The sequence below is a fragment of the Oncorhynchus mykiss genome, unplaced genomic scaffold (genome assembly GCF_013265735.2).
Source record: "Oncorhynchus mykiss isolate Arlee unplaced genomic scaffold, USDA_OmykA_1.1 un_scaffold_161, whole genome shotgun sequence".
Lineage (NCBI taxonomy): Eukaryota > Metazoa > Chordata > Actinopteri > Salmoniformes > Salmonidae > Oncorhynchus > Oncorhynchus mykiss.
In genome coordinates, this window is record NW_023493667.1 from 22,501 (window position 1) to 37,500 (window position 15,000).

The 15,000-nt window shown below is 45.5% G+C and overlaps 1 protein-coding gene across 1 annotated transcript in view; it reads right to left on the minus strand.

The window, feature by feature from the left end:
- The window catches only part of LOC110516808 (adhesion G protein-coupled receptor L3-like), a gene marked incomplete at its 3' end in the record, with an annotated part of 310,025 nt that overhangs the window by 19,315 nt on the left and 275,710 nt on the right, over positions 1-15,000 (minus strand). Inside the window, 1 exon segment of the mRNA XM_036972433.1 lies at positions 12,658-12,841. Coding sequence (XP_036828328.1) covers positions 12,658-12,841 — 184 coding nt within the window.

Consider the following 15,000-nt stretch of genomic DNA (forward strand, 5'->3'; position numbering starts at 1 on the left):
CAGTATATTTAGAAGTGACCCAAAGAAAAAAAGCAAGCCACTTGGGTTCCATCATCCACCATATTAAACACTATAAACTCACCCAGGGTCACTGACACAGTCAGGCTTCACAGTGTTAAACTCACCCAGGGTCACTGACACAGTCAGGCTTCACAGTTTTAAACTCACCCAGGGTCACTAACACAGTCAGGCTTCACAGTGTTAAACTCACCCAGGGTCACTAACACAGTCAGGCTTCACAGTGTTAAACTCACCCAGGGTCACTAACACAGTCAGGCTTCACAGTGTTAAACTCACCCAGGGTCACTAACACAGTCAGGCTTCACAGTTTTAAACTCACTGAGGGTCACTAACACAGTCAGGCTTCACAGTTTTAAACTCACCCAGGGTCACTAACAAAGTCAGGCTTCACAGTGTTAAACTCACCCAGGGTCACTAACACAGTCAGGCTTCACAATGTTAAACTCACCCAGGGTCACTAACACAGTCAGGCTTCACAGTTTTAAACTCACTGAGGGTCACTAACACAGTCAGGCTTCACAGTTTTAAACTCAACGAGGGTCACTAACACAGTCAGGCTTCACAGTTTTAAACTCACTGAGGGTCATTACGACAGTCAGGCTTCACAGATTTAAACTCACTGAGGGTCACTAACACAGTCAGGTTTCACAGTTTTAAACTCACCCAGGGTCACCAACACAGTCAGGTTTCACAGTTTTAAACTCAACGAGGGTCACTAACACAGTCAGGCTTCACAGATTTAAACTCACCCAGGGTCACTAACACAGTCAGGCTTCACAGTTTTAAACTCAACGAGGGTCACTAACACAGTCAGGCTTCACAGTTTTAAACTTACTGAGGGTCACTAACACAGTCAGGCTTCACAGTTTTAAACTTACTGAGGGTCACCAACACAGTCAGGCTTCACAGTTTTAAACTTACTGACGGTCACTAACACAGTCAGGCTTCACAGTTTTAAACTCACCCAGGGTCACTAACACAGTCAGGCTTCACAGTTTTAAACTCACCCAGGGTCACTAACACAGTCAGGCTTCACAGTTTTAAACTCACCCAGGGTCACTAACACAGTCAGGCTTCACAGTTTTAAACTCACTGAGGGTCACTAACACAGGTGAAGAATGGATTGTAGATTATTCCATGCCCGTGGTGCACAACAGGAGAAGACAGTCTTGCCTAACACTTTAAGTAGAAACTAGCTAGTTGACCATGTCTGGTAACTGGTGGAGGACCTGGGGACTAGTAACGACCAGCTAGTAGACCTGGGGACTAGTAACGACCAGCTAGTAGACCTGGGGACTAGTAACGACCAGCTAGTAGACCTGGGGACTAGTAACGACCAGCTAGTAGACCTGGGGACTAGTAATGACCAGCTAGTAGACGATGTCTGGTAACTGGTAGAGGACCTGGGGACTAGTAACGACCAGCTAGTAGACCATGTCTGGTAACTGGTAGAGGACCTGGGGACTAGTAATGACCAGCTAGTAGACGATGTCTGGTAACTGGTAGAGGACCTGGGGACTAGTAACGACCAGCTAGGAGACCTGGGGACTAGTAACGACCAGCTAGTAGACCTGGGGACTAGTAACAACCAGCTAGTAGACCATGTCTGGTAACTGGTAGAGGACCTGGGGACTAGTAACGACCAGCTAGGAGACCTGGGGACTAGTAACGACCAGCTAGTTGACGATGTCTGGTAACTGGTAGAGGACCTGGGGACTAGTAACGACCAGCTAGTAGACCATGTCTGGTAACTGGTAGAGGACCAGAAGACTAGTAACGACCAGCTAGTAGACCTGGGGACTAGTAACGACCAGCTAGTAGACCATGTCTGGAAACTGGTAGAGGACCTGGGGACTAGTAATGACCAGCTAGTAGACCATGTCTGGTAGCTGGTAGAGGACCTGGGGACTAGTAACGCCCAGCTAGTAGACCAGAGGACTAGTAACGCCCAGCTAGTAGACCTGGGGACTAGTAACGCCCAGCTAGTAGACCAGAGGACTAGTAACGACCAGCTAGTAGACCAGAGGACTAGTAACGACCAGCTAGTAGACCTGGGGACTAGTAACGCCCAGCTAGTAGACCAGAGGACTAGTAACGACCAGCTAGTAGACCAGAGGACTAGTAATGACCAGCTAGTAGACCTGGGGACTAGTAATGACCAGCTAGTAGACCTGGGGACTAGTAATGACCAGCTAGTAGACCATGTCTGGTAACTGGTAGAGGACCTGGGGACTAGTAACGACCAGCTAGTAGACCTGGGGACTAGTAACGACCAGCTAGTAGACCAGAGGACTAGTAACGACCAGCTACTAGACCATGTCTGGTAACTGGTAGAGAACCTGGGGACTAGTAACGACCAGCTAGTTGACCATGTTTGGTAACTGGTAGAGGACCAGAGGACTAGTAACGACCAGCTAGTAGACCTGGGGACTAGTAACGACCAGCTAGTTGACCATGTCTGGTAACTGGTAGAGGACCTGGGGACTAGTAACGACCAGCTAGTAGACCTGGGGACTAGTAACGACCAGCTAGTAGACCATGTCTGGTAACTGGTAGAGGACCTGGGGACTAGTAACGACCAGCTAGTAGACCTGGGGACTAGTAACGACCAGCTAGTAGACCATGTCTGGTAGCTGGTAGAGGACCAGAGGACTAGTAACGACCAGCTAGTTGACCATGTCTGGTAGCTGGTAGAGGACCAGAGGACTAGTAACGACCAGCTAGTAGACCTGGGGACTAGTAACGACCAGCTAGTAGACCTGGGGACTAGTAACGACCAGCTAGTAGACCATGTCTGGTAGCTGGTAGAGGACCAGAGGACTAGTAACGACCAGCTAGTTGACCATGTCTGGTAGCTGGTAGAGGACCAGAGGACTAGTAACGACCAGCTAGTAGACCTGGGGACTAGTAACGACCAGCTAGTTGACCATGTCTGGTAACTGGTAGAGGACCTGGGGACTAGTAACGACCAGCTAGTAGACCTGGGGACTAGTAACGACCAGCTAGTAGACCTGGGGACTAGTAACGACCAGCTAGTAGACCTGGGGACTAGTAACGACCAGCTAGTTGACCAGAGGACTAGTAACGACCAGCTAGTAGACCTGGGGACTAGTAACGACCAGCTAGTAGACCAGAGGACTAGTAACGACCAGCTAGTAGACCTGGGGACTAGTAACGACCAGCTAGTAGACCTGGGGACTAGTAACGACCAGCTAGTAGACCAGAGGACTAGTAACGACCAGCTAGTAGACCAGAGGACTAGTAACGACCAGCTAGTAGACCTGGGGACTAGTAACGACCAGCTAGTAGACCAGAGGACTAGTAACGACCAGCTAGTTGACCTGGGGACTAGTAACGACCAGCTAGTAGACCTGGGGACTAGTAACGACCAGCTAGTAGACCTGGGGACTAGTAACGACCAGCTAGTAGGCCTGGGGACTAGTAATGACCAACTAGTAGACCTGGGGACTAGTAACGACCAGCTAGTTGAACATGTCTGGTAACTGGTAGAGGACCTGGGGACTAGTAACGACCAGCTAGTAGACCTGGGGACTAGTAACGACCAGCTAGTAGGCCTGGGGACTAGTAATGACCAACTAGTAGACCTGGGGACTAGTAACGACCAGCTAGTAGACCTGGGGACTAGTAACGACCAGCTAGTAGGCCTGGGGACTAGTAACGACCAGCTAGTAGACCATGTCTGGTAACTGGTAGAGGACCAGAGGACTAGTAACGACCAGCTAGTAGACCTGGGGACTAGTAACGACCAGCTAGTAGACCTGGGGACTAGTAACGACCAGCTAGTAGACCTGGGGACTAGTAACGACCAGCTAGTAGACCTGGGGACTAGTAACGACCAGCTAGTAGACCTGGGGACTAGTAACGACCAGCTAGTAGACCTGGGGACTAGTAACGACCAGTTAGTAGACCTGGGGACTAGTAACGACCAGCTAGTTGACCTGGGGACTAGTAACGACCAGCTAGTAGACCTGGGGACTAGTAACGACCAGTTAGTAGACCACGTGGATATGGATTACTGTGTCATGTCTGTGACTATCATTAAACGCGAAGACTTATTGCATCAAATTAATTCTCTATGTGTAATTATTATTATGTGATTAAACTAATCATGTTAACTTTAATTAACTAGGAAGTCGGGGCACCACGGGAAATTGTTTATAGAGTCTCTATTTTCCTGAATCGACTCTTCAGATATTTTCATATCTTGTCGATTAGTCTTGTATTAATGTATAATTATTACTTTATCAGTTCTCATTACTGAAAGTCACAAACCCGTGTTTCTATAATGAATCAGCAATGTACAAATTAAATGAATCATTTATTTACTATAACTAAACTAAATAATCACAGAAATACATAACAAACAAACAGTAGATATTGGTTACTGACAAATTTGGTTTCTCAAATGATTGCCTCGCCTGGTTGACCAACTACTTCTCTGATAGAGTTCAGTGTGTCAAATCGGAGGGTCTGCCGTCCGGGCCTCTGCCAGTCTCTATGGGGGTGCCACAGGGTTCAATTCTTGGACCGACTCTCTTCTCTGTATACATCAATGAGGTTGCTCTTGCTGCTGGTGAGTCTCTGATCCACCTCTACACAGACGTCACCATTCTGTATACTTCTGGCCCTTCTTTGGACACTGTGTTAACAACCCTCCAGGCAAGCTTCAATGCCATACAACTCTCCTTCCGTGGCCTCCAATTGCTCTTAAATACAAGTAAAACTAAATGCATGCTCTTCAACCGATCGCTACCTGCACCTGCCTGCCTGTCCAACATCACTACTCTGGACGGCTCTGACTTAGAATACGTGGACAACTACAAATACTTAGGTGTCTGGTTAGACTGTAAACTCTCCTTCCAGACCAATATCAAACATCTCCAATCCAAAGTTAAATCTAGAATTGGCTTCCTATTTCGCAACAAAGCATCCTTCACTCATGCTGCCAAACATACCCTTGTAAAACTGACCATCCTACCAATCCTCGACTTTGGCGATGTCATTTACAAAATAGCCTCCAATACCCTACTCAACAAATTGGATGCAGTCTATCACAGTGCAATCCGTTTTGTCACCAAAGCCCCATATACTACCCACCATTGCGACCTGTACGCTCTCGTTGGCTGGCCCTCGCTTCATACTCGTCGCCAAACCCACTGGCTCCATGTCATCTACAAGACCCTGCTAGGTAAAGTCCCCCCTTATCTCAGCTCGCTGGTCACCATAGCATCTCCCACCTGTAGCACACGCTCCAGCAGGTATATCTCTCTAGTCACCCCCAAAACCAATTCTTTCTTTGGCCGCCTCTCCTTCCAGTTCTCTGCTGCCAATGACTGGAACGAACTACAAAAATCTCTGAAACTGGAAACACTTATCTCCCTCACTAGCTTTAAGCACCAACTGTCAGAGCAGCTCACAGATTACTGCACCTGTACATAGCCCACCTATAATTTAGCCCAAACAACTACCTCTTTCCCTACTGTATTTAATTTATTTATTTATTTTGCTCCTTTGCACCCCATTATTTTTATTTCTACTTTGCACATTCTTCCATTGCAAATCTACCATTCCAGTGTTTTACTTGCTATATTGTATTTACTTTGCCACCATGGCCTTTTTTGCCTTCACCTCCCTTATCTCACCTCATTTGCTCACATCTTATATAGACTTGTTTATACTGTATTATTGACTGTATGTTTGTTTTACTCCATGTGTAACTCTGTGTCGTTGTATGTGTCGAACTGCTTTGCATTATCTTGGCCAGGTCGCAATTGTAAATGAGAACTTGTTCTCAACTTGCCTACCTGGTTAAATAAAGGTGAAAAAAAAATGCATTGATAGAAAAGTCCCTAGTGGGCTAAACCGGTATGACGGCTTGGTAGACAAAGGAAAGGGGTGGGGACAGGAAAAGAGCGGGAAAGACAAAATGGATTCACTACACACAGTTGATAATTATATTCATGCTAATCCTTTTTCACATGAATGTCCGCTCCTTCGAAGAATAATTCCAATGTATATATTTACACCCGAATGTCGTTGTTCTCTTCTCTGTTGGAATCTGGTCCGTCTGCTGGAGAGTCAGGTTCATCAGAGAGTCTCTGGTTAACTTCCCCAGAAGTCACAATGTCTTCGCTGTTGGAATCTGGTCCGTCTGCTGGAGAGTCAGGTACATCAGAGAGTCTCTGGTTAACTTCTCCAGAAGTCACAATGTCTTCTCTGTTGGAGTCTGGTCCGTCTGCTGTAGAGTCAGTTCATCAGAGAGTCTCTGGTTAACTTCCCCAGAAGTCACAATGTCTACTCTGTTGGAATCTGGTCCGTCTGCTGTAGAGTCAGTTCATCAGAGAGTCTCTGGTTAACTTCCCCAGAAGTCACAATGTCTTTCGTAGTTGTCGCTTTCTCAGCGGCTCTGGATAGTGTCTGTTGTAATGGATACGTCAGGTGTACAGATTGTCGTTGTATAGAATAGATACTTCTCTGGATAGTGTCTGTTGTAATGGATACGTCAGGTGTACAGATTGTTGTTGTATAGAATAGATACTTCTGCGGTTGTCGGTATTCTCGTACTAGACAAACGTCATTTCCAGCTGCAGACTAGTAGTTCTACGTCTAGGATTTGCTCTTATTCTGTAGTGATCGATAGTCTCAGAGTGGAACCATTTACAGCTGAGTAGCCAAAACCACACGCTGTCTGGTCTCATAGGGCATCCAGAGTTGTAGTTCTTAACCATTTCAACATGGAGAGTCAGCTCCATATTTTCTGGTCTAGTGGTCTATAGAGTTGTAGTTCTTTCCGGTCTAGTGGTCTATAGAGTTGTAGTTCTTTCTGGTCTAGTGGTCTATAGAGTTGTAGTTCTTTCCGGTCTAGTGGTCTATAGAGTTGTAGTTCTTTCTGGTCTTGTGGTCTATAGAGTTGTAGTTCTTTCTGGTCTAGTGGTCTATAGAATTGTAGTTCTTTCTGGTCTAGTGGTCTATAGAGTTGTAGATCTTTCTGGTCTAGTGGTCTATAGAATTGTAGTTCTTTCTGGTCTTGTGGTCTATAGAGTTGTAGTTCTTTCTGTTCTAGTGGTCTATAGAGTTGTAGTTCTTTCTGGTCTGGTGGTCTATAGAGTTGTAGTTCTTAACCATTTCAACATGGAGGGGCGGTTCCATGACGCCTGCTGTAACGTGTGGCCTCACGGGGGGGCGTGGCCACTGACTAGTTAAAACTTCATATGAAAATCCATACTCTCATTTAGAACGCTGACATCACATTACATCATTGCACAAATAGTTTCATATGTACTTTTATCCAACACCTAGATGTCAATCTGATCGTTGAGAAGTGATACACAAACTGAGATGCAGTGGTGGTTTCCTGTCCGTCACGAGTTCACCAAACAAAAAAACACTCGTCATGACTGTCCCTTAAGTGTCCACAGTCCACATCCACATTCTCGAAAAAAATAAATATTGTTTCATTATTAAAACTTTTGATGTCCAAGGGTCTCTCTTTATGTACCACAGTTTACATTCCAACCTGGAACACTACAGAGAATAGAGGCAGTGTATTTTATGACCGACCATAAAACAGCCGACTTCCCGCTCCTCTTCCCCTGCTCTAGGAGAGAGAGAGAGACAGAGAGAGAGAGAGACAGAGAGAGAGAGACAGAGAGAGAGAGAGACAGAGAAAGACAGAGAGAGAGAGAGAGAGAGAGAGAGAGAGAGAGAGAGAGACAGAGAGACAGAGAGAGAGAGAGAGACAGAGAGACAGAGAGAGAGACAGAGAGAGAGAGAGACAGAGAGACAGAGAGAGAGAGAGAGACAGAGAGACAGAGAGAGAGACAGAGAGAGAGAGAGAGACAGAGAGACAGAGAGAGAGAGAGAGAGAGAGAGAGACAGAGAGAGAGACAGAGAGAGAGAGAGACAGAGAGACAGAGAGAGAGACAGAGACAGAGAGAGAGAGAGAGAGAGAGAGACAGAGAAAGACAGAGAGAGAGAGAGAGAGAGAGAGCACGCTGTAGAGCAGACCCACTGGAACCTGATCCCTCAGATCGTCACAGGAGAGTTATGACAACTGCAACCAATGTTTAATAAATATAACAAGTAAACAACTTGTACTGAGTATCACCTCACATCACTTAACCAACTCCTCCAAAACGGTTTGTGTTACTGAACACAGCTCATAAATATGGTTATATAAAGGGTTGATATATGAAGGCGTCAGTGCTGTGTGTGAGTGTGTGTGTGTGTGTTGTGTGTGAGTGTCTGTGTGTGTGTGTGTGTCTCTGTGTGTGTGTGAGTGCGTGCGTGTGTGTGTGTAGCTGAGAACCTTAAAGAGAGAGAGGGAGCGTATTAAAAGAAGTAACAGTGTGTGTTTTGTCTCGTTAATCTCTCCTCCCAGCTAATCTGGTGGGCAGATTCTAACAGATCATCCTTCTCTCTCTGTTCTTCATATCCATCCCTCCCAGCTCCCTCTATCCCCACTCTCTCCCTTTCATTCAAACCAACTTCTCATCCCCCTCTTTCGTCCCCCTCCATCCTCACTCTCTCTATTATTCCAAATCTCTCTTCCCACTATTTCCCCCTCTCTCCTTTCTCTCTCCCCCACTCTTATCAAAAATCAACCCAATGTGTGTTTCACCCAATACTCCACTATAATCAATCTATACTCCACTATAATCAGTCTATACTCCACTATAATCAGTCTATACTCCACTATAATCAGTCTATACTCCACTATAATCAGTCTATACTCCACTATAATCAGTCTATACTCACTATAATCAGTCTATACTCCACTATAATCAGTCTATACTCCACTATACTCAGTCTATACTCCACTATAATCAGTCTATACTCCACTATAATCAGTCTATACTCCACTATAATCAGTCTATACTCCACTATAATCAGTCTATACTCCACTATAATCAGTCTATACTCCACTATAATCAGTCTATACTCCACTATAATCAGTCTATACTCCACTATAATCAGTCAATACTCCACTGTTATCAGTCTATACTACATTGTTGGCAGCACATTTTAACCAAGGCAGCACCAACTCTCTAAGGCAGCACTTTATAACCAAGGCAGCACCTTCTAACTATGGCAGCACCTTCTCACTAAGGCAGCATCTTCTCACCAAGGCAGCACCTTCTAACTATGGCAGCACCTTCTAACCAAGGCAGCACCTTCTCACTAAGGCAGCACCTTCTCACCAAGGCAGCACCTTCTCACCAAGGCAGCACCTTCTAACTATAGCAGCACCTTCTCACTTAGGCAGCACCTTCTCACTAAAGCAGCACGTTCTCACTAAGGCAGCACCAACTCTCTAAGGCAGCACCAACTCTCTAAGGCAGCACCTTCTCACCAAGGCAGCACCCTCCCTCCCTCCCTCCCTCCATCCATCCCTCCCTTCCAATAGGATGAGAGGAAAACAGAATAAAACACTCTGCAGTTCGACTACATACGCAGACAGACAGACACACACACACACACACACACAGACACACACACACACACACACACACACACACACACACACAGACACGTCTCAGTAGAACAGAGGATGTTGTGTAACGTGTGTCGAACCACCAGAGAGCTGGTATAAACACGGTCTGACTAGAGATCTGATGTGTGTCTATTCTGGTTGCACCGTTTCTATACGATAGAACTACATTAAAGCAGATGTGCTGTAGGTTTTCCAGATAAGACTGCTGTTTGGAATCCTGATGAGCAGCTCGGAACCCCCTTTTTTTTACCCCAAAAGAACTTCAGAGTGTTTATCGAAAGGTTCTCCCTGTTCACATCCAGAGCCTTCGGAAAGTATTCAAAAATGTATTGTAAATTAAATACATGAATATCTAATTTAAATAAGTATTCACACCCCTTGACTCATATTATCCACATGTATGATACACATGTTGTTGTGTTACAGCCTGAATGTAACATGGATTAATAATGACAAAGTGAGAATATGTTTATAATTTATTTTGATATTTTTTTTTTTTATGTATTAAATACATAAATACCTCATTTACATAAGTATTGACACCCTTACAGCCTGAATGTAACATGGGATAAAATATGACAAAGCGAAAATATGTTTACATTTTTTATTTTTTTTAAAACATTTTAGAAAATGTATTAAATACATAAATATCTCATTTACATAAATTATATATAAGTATTCACACCCTTGGGTCAACACATGTCAGAAACAAACGTTGGCAGCGACTTACAGCTGTGAGTATTCTCTGGGTATGTCTCCAAGAGCTGTGTTCACCTCCATTTTATAAATATTTCCCGTTATTATTTAAACAATTGTTCAAGTTCTGTCTGGCTGTTGATCATTGCTAGACAGCCATTGTTAAACGTTGCCATAGTTACTTAAGTCAAAACTGTCACTAGGCCATTCAGGATTGTGTCTTGGTAAGCAACTCCGGTGTAGATTTGGGCCTTGTGTTTTAGGTTATTGTCCTGCTGGACGGTTGAATTAGTCTCCCAGTGTCTGGTGGAAAGTAGATTGAACCAGGTTGTTCTCTAGGATTCTTGCCTGTGCTTCGCTCTATTCTGTTTTTCTTTTTATCCCCCCCAAAAAACTCCATAGTCCTTGCCAATGACAAGCATACCCATAACATGATGCAGCCACCATCATGCATGATAATATAAAGAGTGGTACTCAGAGATGTGTTGTGTTGGATTTGCCCTAAACATAACAATTTGTATTTAGGACAAAAAGTATGGATACATGTTTTAGAATATTTGCATTCTGAACAGGCGTCCTTATTTTCACACTGTAAATTAGGTTAGTATTGTGGAGTGACTGAAATTTCCCCCCTTCTCCCTCCTCTCTCCCTCCCTCTTTCTCTCTCTCTCTCTCTCCCTCCCTCCCTCCTCTTTCCCTCCAAGCGTTGAAGGGAGAGTATTATTCTGCCCATCTTACATACATGTTCAGCCACATGTATGATATTATCCACACGTCTGGTATTATCCACATGTCTGATATTATCCACATGTCTGATATTATCCACATGTCTGGTATTATCCACATGTATGGTATTATCCACATGTCTGGTATTATCCACATGTCTGATATTATCCACATGTCTGATATTATCCACATGTCTGATATTATCCACATGTCTGATATTATCCACATGTCTGATATTATCCACATGTCTGGTATTATCCACATGTTTGGGCTCCCGAGTGGCTCGGTGTTTTCCGTGTTTGGCCGTCATTGTAAATAAGAATTTGTTCTCAACTGACTTGCCTGGTTAAATAAAGGTTAAATAAAAAATAAAAAATATTGCCCAGAGTGCTGTAAACTCATGTAGGGTATATAATTACCCTGCTTTCGATAAAACTAATTAAGAGTCAAAGATTGCAAGTTCAATGTTATCTACACTAAACGGCTTCTTCGGGCTGTCCCCTTAGGAGAACCCTTTGAATAACCTTTCTTGGTTCCAGGTAGAACCTTTTTTGGTTCCAAGTAGAACCTTTCTGAGTTCCATGTAGTACCCTCTGTGGAAAGGGTTTTTACATGGAACTCAAAAGTACTCTACCCGGAACTAAAAAGGGTTCTACCCGGAACTAAAAAGGGTTTTACATGGAACTAAAAAGGGTTCTACCCGGAACTAAAAAGGGTTTTACATGGAACTAAAAAGGGTTCTACCCAGAACTAAAAAGGGTTTTACATGGAACTCAAAAGGGTTCTACCCGGAACTAAAAAGGGTTCTACCCGGAACCAAAAAGGGTTCTACCTGGAACTAAAAAGGGTTCTACCCGGAACCAAAAAGGGTTCTACCTGGAACCAAAAAGGGTTCTACCTGGAACCAAACAGGGTTCTCCTACGGGGACAGTCAATAAAACCCTTTTGGAACCATGTTTTCCTAGGAGTGTAGGGATAACTACCTACTGACAATAAACGCTTAATAATTACATCTAATATACATGAACGATTTATTTGAAGTTAGGATTCAACCTTTTGTGACAAGCATGAATGATGCCTCTAGTCCAACTCTCTTAGCCAGTTCTCAACAAGACTTCCTGGTTACATCAACATCTAATAATAATAACATTATCATGGTAACAGTAGCCTAGCGGTTAGCGTGTAGAGGTGGCAGGGTAGCCTAGTGGTTAGAGTGTAGAGGAGGCAGGGTAGCCTAGTGGTTAGAGTGTAGAGGAGGCAGGGTAGCCTAGTGGTTAGAGTGTAGAGGTGGCAGGGTAGCCTAGTGGTTAGAGTGTAGAGGCGGCAGGGTAGACTAGTGGTTAGAGTGTAGAGGTGGCAGGGTAGACTAGTGGTTAGAGTGTAGAGGTGGCAGCGTAGCTTAGTGGTTAGAGTGTAGAGGCGGCAGGGTAGCCTAGTGGTTAGAGTGTAGAGGTGGCAGGGTAGCTTAGTGGTTAGAGTGTAGAGGTGGCAGAGTAGCCTAATGGTTAGACCGTTGGACTAGTAACCGGAAGGTCGCAAGTTCAAACCCCCCCGAGCTGACAAGGTACAAATCTGTCGTTCTGCCCCTGAACAAGGCAGTTAACCCACTGTTCCTAGGCCATTATTGAAAATAAGAATTTGTTCTTAACTGACTTGCCTAGTTAAATAAAAATGCATTAATTAATGTAACATCTACTCACGGATGTTGTCGGTGATCTCCTCCACGGTGTCCGTCTTCAGCAGGTTGTCAGCCAGCATGAAAGCTCCAGCCTCCACCGTGTCCAGCAGGGTGGTAGCCCAGCGAAGCTGCTCCCCCGTGGGCAACTGCCTCCACGCTGCCTGGGCCCTGGGCTGGAGCAAGTTGTTCACCGTCTCAACCATGGCCTGGAGGGGACATACACCCACATTAACACCATGGTCTGGAGGGGACATACACCCACATTAACACCATGGTCTGGAGGGGACCTACACTCACATTAACACTATGGCCTGGAGGGGACCTACACTCACATTAACACTATGGCCTGGAGGGGACATACACTCACATTAACACTATGGCCTGGAGGGGACCTACACTCACATTAACACTATGGCCTGGAGGGGACCTACACCCACATTAACACTATGGCCTGGAGGGGACCTACACTCACATTAACACTATGGTCTGGAGGGGACATACACTCACATTAACACTATGGCCTGGAGGGGACCTACATTAACACTATGGCCTGGAGGGGACATACATTAACACTATGGCCTGGAGGGGAACTACATTAACACTATGGTCTGGAGGGGACATACATTCACATTAACACTATGGCCTGGAGGGGAACTACATTAACACTATGGCCTGGAGGGGAACCACATTAACACTATGGTCTGGAGGGGACTCACATTAACACTATGGCCTGGAGGGGACATACACTAACACTATGGCCTGGAGGGGACCTACACTCACATTAACACTATGGTCTGGAGGGGACATACACTCACATTAACACTATGGCCTGGAGGGGACCTACATTAACACTATGGCCTGGAGGGGACATACATTAACACTATGGCCTGGAGGGGAACTACATTAACACTATGGTCTGGAGGGGACATACACTCACATTAACACTATGGCCTGGAGGGGAACTACATTAACACTATGGCCTGGAGGGGACATACATTAACACTATGGCCTGGAGGGGACATACACTCACATTAACACTATGGCCTGGAGGGGACATACACTCACATTAACACTATGGCCTGGAGGGGACATACACTCACATTAACACTATGGCCTGGAGGGGACATACACTCACATTAACACTATGGCCTGGAGGGGACATACACTCACATTAACACTATGGCCTGGAGGGGACCTACACTCACATTAACACTATGGCCTGGAGGGGACATACACTCACATTAACACTATGGTCTGGAGGGGACCTACACTCACATTAACACTATGGCCTGGAGGGGACATACACTCACATTAACACTATGGCCTGGAGGGGACATACACTCACATTAACACTATGGCCTGGAGGGGACCTACATTAACACTATGGCCTGGAGGGGACCTACATTAACACTATGGCCTGGAGGGGACCTACATTAACACTATGGCCTGGAGGGGACCTACATTAACACTATGGCCTGGAGGGGACCTACATTAACACTATGGCCTGGAGGGGACCTACATTAACACTATGGCCTGGAGGGGACCTACATTAACACTATGGCCTGGAGGGGACCTACATTAACACTATGGTCTGGAGGGGAACTACATTAACACTATGGCCTGGAGGGGACCTACATTAACACTATGGCCTGGAGGGGACCTACATTAACACTATGGTCTGGAGGGGACCTACATTAACACTATGGCCTGGAGGGAACCTACATTAACACTATGGCCTGGAGGGGACCTACATTAACACTATGGCCTGGAGGGGACCTACATTAACACTATGGTCTGGAGGGGACCTACATTAACACCATGGCCTGGAGGGGACCTACATTAACACCATGGCCTGGAGGGGACCTACATTAACACTATGGCCTGGAGGGGACATACATTAACACTATGGTCTGGAGGGGACCTACACTCACATTGACACTATGGCCTGGAGGGGACCTACATTAACACTATGGCCTGGAGGGGACCTACATTAACACCATGGCCTGGAGGGGACCTACATTAACACTATGGTCTGGAGGGGACCTACATTAACACTATGGTCTGGAGGGGACCTACACTCACATTGACACTATGGTCTGGAGGGGACCTACACTCACATTGACACTATGGTCTGGAGGGGACCTACATTAACACTATGGCCTGGAGGGGACCTACATTAACACTATGGTCTGGAGGGGACCTACATTAACACTATGGCCTGGAGGGGACCTACATTAACACTATGGTCTGGAGGGGACCTACATTAACACTATGGCCTGGAGGGGACCTACATTAACACTATGGCCTGGAGGGGACCTACATTAACACTATGGCCTGGAGGGGACCTACATTAACACTATGGCCT